Raw genomic sequence first — 13,767 nt, forward strand, 5'->3', positions numbered from 1 at the left:
CTTTAATTCAATAAAATGATGAAATAAAAGAACAGTACTCACTGGCCCTGAATCCCTTCCACATGAGTGGCAATTAGATACAGTACCTGCCTTGCCTGGCTCCCTCTGCCCTGACTGGCTTCTGCAAGGTTGATGTCAGCATGAACCCAATCAATCTCCCTCTTTCCCTCTCTCCCCCCATTCCCTTCTACCTCTCTTCCCCTCTCCCTCTTCTCTACTGCAGAGAACGACAGAGATCCACTGAGCATGCCCGCTGCAGTTGCAGCATGTGGATAGAGTGGAGAGGGGGGAGTGTGAGAGAATGAGGGAGAGGAAGGGGAGGAGAAAGAGAATCTGAGAGGGAGCTACACAGGAGCAGCACAGTGCTGGGATGCTGCAGCTGAGAGCGGAGGGGTAACGCGGGGGGGCTTCGTCATTGACAGCTTAGACAGATGCAGAATGTCAGAGGAATCCAGGATGTAGGAATATGGGGATGACATCACGGAAGAAATGAAGACACATGCAAGGTAAGGACGATCAAAAAATAAGCGTCTTCACAACGTGATGCACTAGGTCAGTTGAAAGTAGAAAATTAATTGGAGGTTGACCTCAGCAAAGATCAAGTGTAACCAGTCGTATCTCATTAGTCATGCTAAATCCGTTGCCAAATCACACTGGCTTGAGCGTCAATATAACAGTCTGAGAGGAGAAAATGGGATGTAAAGAGAATGACTTGTCATTCTCCTATTGTGCTTCCTCTCCCTGCAGCCTGAGGAAAGAAGCTGGACAGTGAGACTGCTGAGCTGGGCTGTCACTGTTTCAGTGGCCCCCCCGGACTGGGTGGAGATGTATGCCTTTTACTCCCTGTTAGTCTACATCTTCTACACCGTCTTCAAGAAGGAAGAGGAGGAGGAGGGAGCTGAGGAGGAGGCGTGTGGAGCTGCCTCCAAGGTGTGTCTAGCCACAGCATGCTGAGGCCCTGCTGGGTTCCTTTGTCTCGTCATCAAGAGAACACTGCCGGCAGTTTGCACCCCCAGTTTTCACCCCCAGTCTCGTGACTGCAGGGAGACTACTGTGTGTTTGTCTCTGGAAATATATCCAAAGTGATCTCATGCTGGGGCTTGAAAATGCATCTACCTGAACGCTTTGTCTCTGTTATTGTCATGCATATTCAGTAGGCAGAGTTTGCTATCGAGGATACTGAAGTTCCTTGTCAGTCTTTGTAATATTTTTGCATGCTGGCAGTGTGAATGTTTGTGTTCTCTCTGCAGTGATACATGTTTGTACATTTATCACTGTTTCTGCTTACTCCTGTCAATGGGATGTCTGTTGCTATGATCAGGAGCCAAGACATGTTTCCATGGAAACAGGGAGCAGGAGGAGAACTGGCCACACCCCCAGGAAGAAAAAAAGGGAATGTGCCCGGTTGAGTGACTCAAGTGAGTTTTTTCTTTTTTGCAACAATGTTTATAAATAGAACAAGTAAAGTTGTATCTCCCATGGTTAGATATTCTCATGACAGATATTTAATGTTAACAATATGTCATTAACTAATAGTTTTATAGACAGCCTGTTTAATTACCGACTATTTACATTTATGAATCGTATACACACCTATCTTTTATCCCCCAGGCAGTAGCAGTGAAAGTGACGGGCTATCCCCAAGTGATGATGACGATGGTGGCGGTGACATCCCAGATATCCCAGCATGCACCCCTCTCGCCGCTTTCCTGTCCTTCAAGCAGGAGGCGGAGAAGAGGAGGGCTTCCCAAGTTCAGCTTGAGACAACAGGAAAGGTACCGCTGGTGCCTATTCTTGGGAAATCTGCACCTTGTGAACTTGTGTGAAAAACAGAATAAATTATCATACTGAGCAGCTTCTTGCCTTTTCCCTAATGGAGCACTGTGTGTTTAAAGCCACATTTATCTTCCCCAGTTGTCAGAGTCTCCCCTGGTGGCAGTCATGTCCCACTTGCTGAGTTTTCTGGAGCAGTACTCCCACCTCCAGCAGCTGCAGCAGCAGGCCGACCAGTACCGAGTCCAGTTGAAGAGGCATCGGGCGCAGCACCGGCGCCAGATGAAGGCCCTGCGGGCCTCCTACCGCCAGCGCCTCCGAGACAAGAACAGCGTCATCAACAGCTTGGAGGAAGTCCTCACCAAGCAACAGAGTCCGAGCCCAGCAAGCGAGGGTGAGGGACAGTTTGAGAGGAGGGGGTGGGGAGGGGCGGGGGGGGGGGGGGGGGGGGGGGAGAGATTGAGAGGAGGAGGGAGAGGAGGAATGGTTGGGGGAGGGAAGGCAAGATGAAGAGAGTAGAAGGTGAAGGGAACAAAAGAGGGAAAAGTGAAGGTGAAAGTAAGGAAGGGGGAGGATAGAGAAATTGGTGTGAGAGAGGTGTGAGATGGGGGAAGGAGGGGCTCACTTTTCAATCAAGGATGGAGGCTAAATGGAGAGGGAGGGGTGAGAGGTGGAGGGCAGAAAAAAGGAAAAGAAGTACACGAAGAAGATGAAAAGGAGGTGGGGAAGGAGGTGTGAAAAGAGGAAGAGAGAAGTCATTGGCAGGAGGGTGTAACTGCAGTCAGATTTATTGATACATGTAATAAATGGGGTCAGAGGCAGGGGGGAGAGTCAGGGAGAAAGGCAGAACGCTGAGTAAACACAGCTGCTCTATGAGTACTTCGATGTTTTTACCTATTCATTTTAGTGCTGCCTTTTGTGTTACAACATGGTACCGTGTTTGTAAGGTTTTGCATCAATAGATTTACATCAGTGACTGTGCAAGTCATTTCTGAAGGCGTTTCTGTTATATAAATTCAAGTACACTTCAATCGTTGTTGAGAATTGGAGGTATGATTCATAGACAACCGAAAAAATGTCTGTTTTAAATCAGACTGTGGCTGCCAGTTTGGAAAATCTGGACCCAGATACGATGAAGGTGATATGATGAAGGACCCTTTTGAACTTTAAAAGGATGAAAGCCGCAACAGTGCTTGTTGATTTGATTTCAGGATGTCCTTGGTGTGAATCAAGCTGAAATTAAGGATGACTTCAAAGGACTATTTTTGGCAGCCCAGCTGGTACTGACCTCAGAGTCATGGAGGGATCTGCTATCTGTTAAATAGAGGATTTGACCAGATGTACTATGGACAGGCCTCAACCTACCTGACTCTCCTACTACTATCTGTGTGTATGTGTGGTGTGTGCCCGCGCACATGTGTGTGTGTGATGACAGTGTGGCTTGACACATAGGAGCCAGACTCGTCTGTTGCAGCTCACTGTCATGTAGCCCCAGAGAAATGTGTCAGTTAACCAACCCAAACGAGGTTGTAGGCAGTATTACATGTGGCTCTCTAAGTGCTTCCTTCCACATGTTCGCCCTCCCTTATCTTTCGGGTTGAAGATATGTGGTGGGTGAGAGTCTATGGCACTTGGCCAGTGACTCAGTCTCTTTTTGACATCAATAAAACATCTATGTAAGTGCTCCTTTTCTTCCCACAGCAAATGCACTTACAGTCCTTAGCACATGCAAACCGCCACGTGTCCCCGTGTGAAGCTAAAAATAGCCAGAGGGTACCACTTCCTAGTGTTGTGGAGGACCGGATGTTTGAGTGGCTTGTTTCTGTGTTGTGCTGGTCTGCATGATCGATTGCTGGCCTTCTCAGCTGCTATCAAGGTGCTGGATTGTTCCAGCGCTCTTGTGTTTTTATTGTTCCGTTGTTAATGGGTTCTTCTCGGCTCAGTGGAATTGTGTTGTGTTTGTTCTGTGAAAAGGAGAATTGGATTATCCACTCAATGAGAAGCCTTATGACAAGCACTGAATACCATGCTGCATTAAGAGTTAATAGAGCCAATGTTCTGACTTAGAGCTTTGTTCACCCACACTGTACAACACAGACTGTACAAACTGAGTTAGATATATAGTTTTGAGAAAAAGATCTGTTCAGTTAAAATATTTAGAATGGACATTTTTCTCGGGTTCTCTGATTTTGATGGAAAAAAAGTGCTGAACGTTTTGGAGTAAATATCAGGGTTATCCCAGTTCCCCTATGTCCTCAGCCTCGGTTCCCGCCCCCGCCCCCCCCCCCACACACACACACCTCCTCTCTACCTCCTCCTCACTAGTCCCTGTCTGCTGCTCTGGAAGAGTGACCCAACAAAGCTGCCTTTGTAATTAGTGTAATGCTCAGGCAAGAAAAACAACCCTGACAGAGCATAATAAATCATTCAAGGGAAGAAACTGATTAAAAAGCGACTGAGCACGAAGTGCAGCTATGGTCTTATTTGGGTTCTGCTGAAGGGAAGAAGGTTTTATGAGTCTTTGCTTGCTGGCACGAATCCTTTACCTCTGCCTGGTTCATTAAAATGGTAGATGCCATTCGTGAGAACCTGCTGTTCTCCCAATTGGAAAGTGGAAATAACACAACCATAACGTGATCTTGAATCCTATGCTATATTGTATGGACACTCAGCACGCACACGTGTGTAACCTATCCCATGCACAATGGATGCCTCTCATAAATATTTACCTATTCAAGCACAGCACATGATTCCATCTACGGTTATATTTAGTAAATGGGGCAGTTGATACTGTTTAAGCTGACCCACAGCTCCATTTGGGAAGTGGGGTAACCTGATAATAAAACAAGTTGGGATGCAAGACAAATGATAAGACACAGTAGGGGTGCCGCAGTAGCTCCCCAGATAAGTGTGCGTACCATGTAGGATGAGGCCTGACTGCAGTGGCCTGGGTTCAAATGTGTGTGTCCCTTTCTTTCTCTTCCTTACTTTTACTATGATACTTCCCTTAAAATCTGTCAAATGAAGCATGAAAAATGCCTAAAATCATCACCTCAATTCCTGTGTGTTCGTCCCCAGGTGAGTGCAGCACGTCCCCAGGGGCCCCTGCAGGCCTCCACAGGCTGGTGGAGTCTCTCTATGGCCTCCAGGGGGAGAAAAGCAAGCTGAGAGGGGAGCTACGACTGCTGCACTCCCAGCTGGAGCAGAGGGAACAGGACCGGCACTCACGCGTACTGGCCTTCCAGCAGCAGGTGCTGTGGAAAACACTTTACATTTACTAACCCTAAAGCGAGAGCTTTACAAAAAGTGCATAAGTCAATGATCATAAACAACACCTAAGCACTTACACATTTATACATACCCATAGACACATACATACATACACATGCTTACACAAACATACACATGCTTACACATACATGTACATGCACAAACATACATACGCCACGTTGTGACCTCCCCTGTCTTCCACAGATTGATGAGTTGAAGAGCTGCATCGAGGAACGTGAGGAGGAACTGTCCAGACTGAAGACTGACTCTGTAAGCATTGTGTAGACCATGTGACTCATTTGTCATCATCAGCACAGCTCCCACAAAGCAGTTTCACAGCAGCATTCTCTTCTATAGATGGAGTGATATGGAGCAGAAATATCTGTGAGGTGTCAGCACACAATCTGCCTTCACCATTAACCCCGGAGCGAAATCCGTTACCTAACCAAGAACAGATACTACAGAGAAGAGGCGCTGACAAATGGATGACTTAAATGCTGATGTATTCATACCAGAACTGAGTGTCGTGTTTCTCCCTCCTCCCCAGGGGGCCACAGATTCTGAGAAGCGTGTGGTCTGTCTGTCTGCGGAAAACGAGAGTCTGAAGCAGAGCCTGAGTGTCACCCAGGGCATCCTGCAGCAGCTGTCCATCATCCCCTCCCAGTCCAGCTCCGTGCTCATCAAGGTGAGACGTACCTTAGCAGCGCCGTCTCTGGATTGAAACATATGCAAGATTAGTATGTGTACCGCAAATGTAAATGATCATCTGTGCTGAGGTGGAGTCAGGTACATAGTTCAGAAGGTACAGCATAGACAGATTAAGGAGGTGCTGCACTGCACCTTTCGTGTTTCCTGTTGTTTGCTGCTGAACTTGGAAAGACTGCTTCTCTACAAATGGAATGCAGTCTGATCACACCATAACTTTGCTATGAGACACGACTATGTATAGTTTATGTACTGGATGTGTCATGGACTGCTGGCTGTAAAACATGGTGGTTCATACAGACAATGGCCGGGTTTCCCAGATTCGTTAAGAGGCTCTTAATGCTAGAACGTTCCTAAGAAGCTCTTAGCGTTAAGAGCTTCTTAACGAATCTGGGAAACCCGGCCAATATCACTGTACTGAACTCTGTGTGTCATAATACACTTGTTCTTTATCATCTCATGCTTTCTTTTGGATTTCTGACACCTTACCTCTCCCCCCACCCACCCCCTCATAGGAGAATGAGAACCTGCGGAGCCGGGTACAGCAGCTCGAGAGTTCCCTCCAACACCGCGCCGAGCAGTTGTCGCACCTGGAGCGTCAGAGCGAGCAGAGCGAGTGGAGGAAAGGAGAGGAGCTGAGGAGACGAGAGGAGAGAGTGAGGGAGCTTCAACTGGAGCTGGATAAGGAGAGGGGCAGGGAGCCGCTAGTCAAGGTAGGGAACTTCTGCAAAAGCATCCTACTTGAAACGGAAATCTGAAGGAATCATCGCGCTTCAGATGTTGGGATGGAAGGTAGATGTGGGGCAAAAATTTAAGGTGATCCCCAACTATTCTCTCTTCTCCAGTATGTCACTCAGACAGTGGAGGTGGAGTCTCCTTCCACGCTGAGGCAGTTGGCCGAGGCCAGAGAGAAGAACGACCTGCTGTCAGAGAAGTTGTCCAATCAGAACGAGCGGTGCAAACAGCTGGAAGAGCACATCAGGAAATCAGATGAATACAGCTGTAATCTGCAACACAAGGTAGAGCTTAGATCCACTGTACACTATTAGTAGTAGAAAAAGTAGGTATTATATTGATATTCAAGCGGAAATTGCGGCAAGATAAAAGAAAATTGTAAAAAAACTGGTTACTCATAAAATACGCAATATTGAAATACAAAAGAAAAGAAAATATATAAAGAAAAATATGTATCTATGACTATACAACTTTTTGCTGGAATTCCATCTTTAATAAGTTGTAAAATGTAAATAAGAAATGTAAGATCAAATCAATTTGTCTTTCATTCCAGATTGCCGCCTACGAGAGAGAGATCAGTAAACTCCGTGAGGAGCTGCTGAAGGAGATTGGTCACCTGGAGGAGAAGAAGGAGGAGGCGGTGAAGGCAGCAGCCAACTGCTCAGCAGAACACTTCCAGAGCCTCCAGGAACAGTTTTTCAGTGAGTCCCATCAAATACTCATACCGTCCCATAGGACACAAAGTTGTCAAACCTAGACTGACATAAAAAAGTGTGACAAGCTCACTCCATGTTCTGTATTTGTTCTAATGGCTGGATGTTCATTCACACCATGGTGTGTCTGTTGTGTGTGGCCTGCAGGTCTGCAGGAGCGCCTCAGCGCGCTCCCTCCAACCCTGCGCACCATGAAGACAGATTACGCCAGCCTCAGGAGCCAGGTCCGCAACTTCTCTGATTTCTACGGAGCGGCCATCACCGACGCCAAGAAACAGGTGAGACACAAACCAGACCGGATTTGAATCCAAAGGCCTGTGTTTGCATGATGCCTGTACTGTATGTTATAGGGATTCAGTGCCAATTCTGTAATGCCAACTGTGTGCTGAAGGGGATGCTGCTAGATAAATGGGAGATGCAACCATGTTCCTGGCCTGTCTCCATCATAGATCTCAGCTGCTATGAGTGAAATGTCTGAAGCAAATAAAGACCTTCTGGAAAAGTACAGGAAGGAGGTGGCCCTTCGCAGGAAGTACCACGAGCAGCTGGTAGAGCTCAAAGGTATGATGGGATGCAGAAGAGGATCCTCTTTAGTACTCAAAACCATAGTTATCTTTATGAACCAATTCATCATGTGTACTTCCTGTTTCCAGGCAACATCCGTGTGCTGTGTCGTGTGAAGCCAGTGTTGAAGGAGGACCAGCATGAGGAGGGCCAGTCAGTTGTGGTGACCACAGACCCCCTCAATGAGTCAGCACTAACGGTGATGAACAAAGGAAAGGGCCGGATCTTTGAACTGGACAAAGTCTTCCACCCTCAGGCTACTCAAGAAGAGGTACTGAAAACAGAGTCACAGAGACCCTGACCTCCAGCATACATCCTAGTGCTGTCATATGTATATGCTACCAGGACACCAGAGAATGGGCCACATAAATTATTTACACAGCTGTAGCTAGACTTTTCACCAACTGTTTTTCAACTTACCAACTCTTTTTCTTTTTACTTTGCCCCAGGTGTTTCAGGAGATTGAGCCTCTTGTCACATCATGCATAGATGGATATCATGTCTGCATCTTCGCCTATGGGCAAACTGGGTCTGGGAAGACCTACACCATGGAGGTATGTTTGTTTTGTCAGCCGGTGTTGTACCACCTGACGAGATACCACACATCTAGTTGGAAATCAACCAAGTGATAAACTGACAAAAATAATTCTAACAGACAAACTTTTGTTTCCAGGGAAGTGTGGAGAACCCAGGCATCAACCAGCGGGCCCTGAAGCACCTGTTCAGTGAGATCGAGGACAGGAAGGACATGTGGACGTACACTGTCAGTGTCAGCTCTGTGGAAATCTACAATGAGGTCCTCAGGTACTGGTCTCTAGACTCACCTGTTCTAGTGGTTCCTGGAAAAGTAGTGGGCATTACGATGTGACAGCGGATACTAGTACAGCTGAAACCATGGTAATGTCCTAAATTAGAATAGAAATGTGAAATAAACACCCCTCTTGTGCATGTCTGGTCCACAGAGACCTTCTCAGTAAGGATGGAGAGAAGCTAGACATCAAGATCAACCCTGATGGAACCGGGCAGCTGCATGTCCCTGGCCTCAGAGTCATTGAGGTCAAGAGCTTCCAGCACATCAAGAAGGTGAGAGATGGATTATATATATAATCCGTTCTATGATATTCATGTCTATAATCAATAGAAACCGTTGCAGCATCAACCCTGAGTCTCACATTCTCCGTCCAGGAATCTGCAGTGCGACTAGCTATAGATTTCATAGAACCGTAGTTCAAGAAATGCAGTATTTTTGTCACAAGGGAAATTTACCTACTCAATACACATATCAGTGGTGCGGTCTGTGCCTATTATTCCACATGGGACTCGTGTTTTGCAGATCTTAGCGATGGCCCGTCGTAACCGGATCACCTTCGGCACCCAGATGAACCAGCACAGTTCCCGTTCTCACGCCCTATTGTGCATCTCAGTTCTGGGCACAGACCTGGCCACCGGGGCAAAGACCACAGGTCAGCTAGCGGACAATCACCTAAACCTATGCAGTCCCACCACATACAAATACAGCTACAGTGCCCTCCAAAAGTATTGGAACAGTGAGGCGAATTCCTTTATTTTTGCTGTAGACCAGGGGTGTCAAACTCATTTCGCATCGTGGGCCACATACGGCCTAGGGAGATGTCAAGTGGGCCGGACCATTAAAATTATACCATACTCTGCTATAAATAACCAAAATATCATGTCTTTCTTCTGTGTTATCTAGTTTAATTGATATAAAGACCATATCGTATAAAGTCCGTCCAACCGCTTTAACAAGTAATGATCTCTTCGGTGGTGTAGTTGGTTAAAGCGTTGTACGGCTACATATTGTTAATGCGAATCTGGGATCACAAGTTCGCGCCCTAGTCCAGTGAATCTCGTACGATATTCTTTAACTTTTACTGTGAGAAAATGACATAATTCTAAAGGTCTACGGATGTATCACAACATTTTAATGTGTGAGCACTAATATCAGATCAAAATGAACACATGTAGCCTTAATTAAATATTGAATAACGTAGGGTAGTCTACCGTCGGAGACAACCACTACGCCTCATTCAGCCAGTTTAAACGGCTGCTAGATGACGCTGTTCATTTTCAAAGCGCCGATAGTTCGGCTCTTTGGGCCGGCACAATCCGGAAGAAACCACCAAAGCTTCACAAGGCATCGTTCGCCCATCCCTAGTAGAGACCAAGGTATTAATTGATACCGTCTGCTGTTTTCAGTCTGTCTCAGTGATGCGGCTTGTCTTCTACTCTGATGGAAAGAGTGCGCCCCTTAGCGGATAATCCATGAATTACAGCGAATTAAAAATATTAATTCCATGTCTTTTATGCATTTTTTCCACTTTCAAATTATCCTGCGGGCCTGATCGAACCTCCTTGGGGGCCGGTTCCGGCCCGCGGGCCGTATGTTTGACACCCCTGCTGTAGACTGAAAACATTTGGGCTTGACATCAAATAATGAACGTGAGACCAGAGATCAACGTTTCAGCTTTTATTTCCAGGTATTTACATCAGGATCTGATGCACAACTAAGAAAATATCACATTTTGTTTGAATCCACCCATTTGTCATGTGATCAAAAGTATTGGAACAGATATACTTAAAACATATTTAAGTGAATAAGACTTAATATTTAGTTGCAAATCCTTTGCTTTCAATAACTGCAGCAAGTCTGTGACCCATTGACGTCACCAAACTTTTGCATTCTTCCTTTTTGATGCTTTCCCAGGCTTTCACTGCAGCCTCTTTCAGTTGTTGTTTGTTTTGTGGGGTTCCGCCCTTCAGTCTCCTCTTAAGCAGGTAAAATGCATGCTCTATAGGGTTTAAGTCTGGAGATTGACTTGGCCAGTCTAATACCTTCCATTTCTTGCCCCTGATGAACTCCTTTGTTGTTTTGGCAGTGTGTTTTGGGTCGTTATCTTGCTGCATGATGAAGGCTCTGCCAATCAGTTTGGTTGCATCTTTCCTTAAATTGGCAGACAAAATGTTTCTGTAGACTTCCGAGTTCATTTTGCTGCTGCCATCATGTGTTACATCCTCAATGAAGATTAATGAGCCCGTCCCAGAAGAAGCCATGCAAGCCCAAGCCATGACATTACCTCCACCGTGTTTCACAGATGAGCTTGTGTGTTTGGGATCATGAGCAGTTCCTTTCTTTCTCCAAACTTTAGCCTTTCCATCACTTTGGTAAAAGTTAATCTTTGTCTCATCAGTCCATAAAACTTTGTCCCAGAATTTTTGAGGTTCATCTCTGTACTTTTTGGCAAATTCCAGCCTGGCCTTCCTATTCTTCTTGCTAATGAGTGGTTTGCATCTTCTGGTGTAGCCCTTGTACTTTTGTTCATGAAGTCTTCTGCGAACAGTAGATAGTGATACCTTCACTCCTGCCATCTGGAGGTTGTTGCTGATCTCACTAACAGTTGTTTTAGGGTCTTTCTTTACAGCTCTTACAATGTTTCTGTCATCAACTGCTGATGTTTTCCTTGGTCTACCTGTTCGACATCTGTTACTTAGTACACCAGTAGTTTTCTTCTTCTTCAGGACATTCCAAATGGTTGTACTGGCTATGGCCAATGTTTCTGCAATGGCTCTGATTGATTTTCCATCTTCTCTAAGACTCACAATTGCTTGTTTTTCACCCAAAGACAGCGCTCTGGTTTTCATGTTGTTTTCACCTCTGAATACAGTCTGCATAGACAAAACCTATCTTACCCAATCTGAACCTGAGTGTAGACATTCAGTGGTATTTATTGATTGAATAATGTATGTAATAGGACACACCTGGGCAACAAAACACACCTGTCAGTCACATGTTCCAATACTTTTGCTCACGTGACAAATGGGTGGGTTCGAACAAAAAGGTGATATTTTCTAATTTGTGCATCAGATCCTGATGTAAATACCTGGAAATAAAAGCTGAAACGTTGATCTCTGGTTTCACATTCATCGTTTGATGTCAAGCCCAAATGTTTTCAGTCTACAGCAAAAATAAAGGAATTGGCCTCACTGTTCCAATACTTTTGGAGGGCACTGTATGTCCCGATATTGCTACACTGAAAAGTTTTCTAGAGCGATTGGGAATTCAGTAATATATAAAAGGGATTTGGGGCTCAACGTCTGTTCATCCTGTGTTGTCTTCAGGCAAGCTGAACCTGGTTGACCTGGCTGGTTCTGAGCGGGTGTGGAAGTCTGGGGCGGAGGGTGAGAGGCTGAAGGAGGCCCAGAATATCAACCGCTCCTTGCTGGCTCTGGGGGACGTGATCCAGGCCCTGAGGGGGCGGCAAACACACATCCCCTTCAGGAACTCCCGCCTTACCTACTTGTTGCAGGACTCCCTGGGAAAAGGCAACAAGACAGCCATGGTAGTACAGGTATGGTGCACTCAAACTTTATCTCTAGAAATGCCATTTGAAACATTGTTTTATGACTCTGGGTGGACAGAGGATCAGTTACAATGAATAACTTATATTGCTGCACTGCAGGACTGAGAAGTTCAGGAGATCCTTTGTCCCAACAGCCATTAGGGTCAAGAGTAATTAGGCTGTTGGGACTGTTGAATTGTTGTCTTCGATTATATTAAAACTAGGCTGTGGGCAATTGAACTCTCTTGCGTATGCATTTTATTGTTCATAATATGGAATTGTTGTGTTGTGAATGCTCTAATTTTCCTGTGGGGATGAAAAAGTATGTTCTATTCTTTAAGACTTGACCGCTTTTTAAGATTTGAATGTTTAACTATTTGAGATTGTATCTGGAAGTGTCGGTTGCCTCTGTTTGTTTACAGGTGTCTGCTCTGGATAGTAACGTGGGAGAGACGCTGTGCTCCCTGAAGTTTGCCCAGAGAGTGTGTAAGGTGGAGTTGGGGCCGGCAGCACGAAAGATTGAGGCCGGAGGAGGCCATTGTGACTCCTACTCCTAAATCACCCACTTCCTGTTCCCATGGATCCCCAGGAAACCCAGGGACTCCCACCAAAAAACTGACAGAAGCATCCCCAGAGGCACTCATCTCTATCAGTCATTGTCACAGCTATCAGCTCTTATAAAAAACAATCCTGCAAAGGGCTAATGCTTTGAAGGTCTCCATAACATCAGGATTGCCATTTCAAAGTGTATAGTTGGGATTAAAACCAGCAAGAGGTAGAAAGCTCCATCTCTTTGACCATCGGCTGATCCGCCTGCTGCAGTGTTCATCTGTGTACACAACACCCCGAGTACCAAGACAACTTCCGACTCACCAGTGGCTACATTTGATTCTTCCCACAAGAAATGCTGTTGCCCATGTCTACATCGCTGAAGCCCAGGGTTTTTTGACTGAGACTCCACTAAACATCACTATGCTTAAAGCTGCTTCATAATAGGTTTGGCATGAGATACATGCCACAGTAATCACTTTCATTGTGCAATTATAGCAGTATTAATTATCCAGCTACAACTATATGTATTGCGTGAGCTTTGATTCTAATATACTCAGCTGTATTTCAAATGGTAGTGTGTAGGAGATTTTGAGTGTTAGTAGTGGAGGGGCGGACATGTAGTTTCAGTGGGACTTTAATCACATTGTCGTTTGATCTTTGATGTGTCGTTTTTTCGTGGAAGTTGAGAACAGCAGTATTATCAAATGCTCCATTGTAGGCCTGTTAACTGGCTGTCCATGAGATGAGGGGGGTAGGCTGGGTAAATTAGATTGTTCTGTGACGGTACGGTAATGCCCACAGCATGCCCACATGTGCAATATCTCCCTCAACAGGGAACGTTTAGGTCTATTGAAAGGACAAAGGGAGCACTTTATTGTGAAGTGCGTGCTTATCAGACTGAACGAGGTGCTTATCAGTAAATAGACAGAACCACTAGTCAAGCATTATGCCAAAACCTGCTAGCTGTGATCTGTTCTCTCTATGTACCTCTATTTATTAGGCAGCTCTGGATTCAAAAGATGGCAAGTAATTCATGTTGCAGAAATTAATAAACGTGGACTGGTGTCACTTTAAGATATGGTTGAGTAAGAATGGCA

The 13,767-nt window shown here is 45.6% G+C and overlaps 1 protein-coding gene across 1 annotated transcript; it reads left to right on the forward strand.

Annotated features, from left to right (window-relative positions):
- Positions 1-288: 288 nt before the first annotated feature.
- Positions 289-13,123, forward strand: si:ch211-257p13.3 (kinesin-like protein KIFC3). Its single transcript, XM_047039638.1, has 20 exons — positions 289-506; positions 748-930; positions 1,322-1,418; positions 1,612-1,775; positions 1,915-2,167; positions 4,852-5,024; positions 5,248-5,313; positions 5,591-5,728; positions 6,264-6,461; positions 6,594-6,767; positions 7,037-7,184; positions 7,344-7,474; positions 7,646-7,757; positions 7,850-8,031; positions 8,210-8,314; positions 8,434-8,564; positions 8,723-8,843; positions 9,094-9,223; positions 11,898-12,127; positions 12,541-13,123. The coding sequence occupies exons 2-20, from the start codon at positions 826-828 to the stop codon at positions 12,673-12,675; spliced, it is 2,793 nt and encodes a 930-aa protein (XP_046895594.1). The 5' UTR covers positions 289-506; positions 748-825; the 3' UTR covers positions 12,676-13,123.
- The last annotated feature ends 644 nt before the right edge of the window (positions 13,124-13,767 follow it).

Source organism: Hypomesus transpacificus, chromosome 2 (assembly GCF_021917145.1).
Source record: "Hypomesus transpacificus isolate Combined female chromosome 2, fHypTra1, whole genome shotgun sequence".
NCBI lineage: Eukaryota > Metazoa > Chordata > Actinopteri > Osmeriformes > Osmeridae > Hypomesus > Hypomesus transpacificus.

Excerpts from the sequence above, each read along its gene's own strand:
- si:ch211-257p13.3 (XM_047039638.1), top strand. The coding sequence starts at position 826 with ATGTATGCCTTTTACTCCCTGTTAGTCTACATCTTCTACACCGTCTTC. Across the intron at positions 931-1,321 it reads CGTGTGGAGCTGCCTCCAAG|GAGCCAAGACATGTTTCCAT; the intron begins GTGTGTCTAGCC and ends TGCTATGATCAG. Across the intron at positions 5,729-6,263 it reads CCAGCTCCGTGCTCATCAAG|GAGAATGAGAACCTGCGGAG; the intron begins GTGAGACGTACC and ends ACCCCCTCATAG.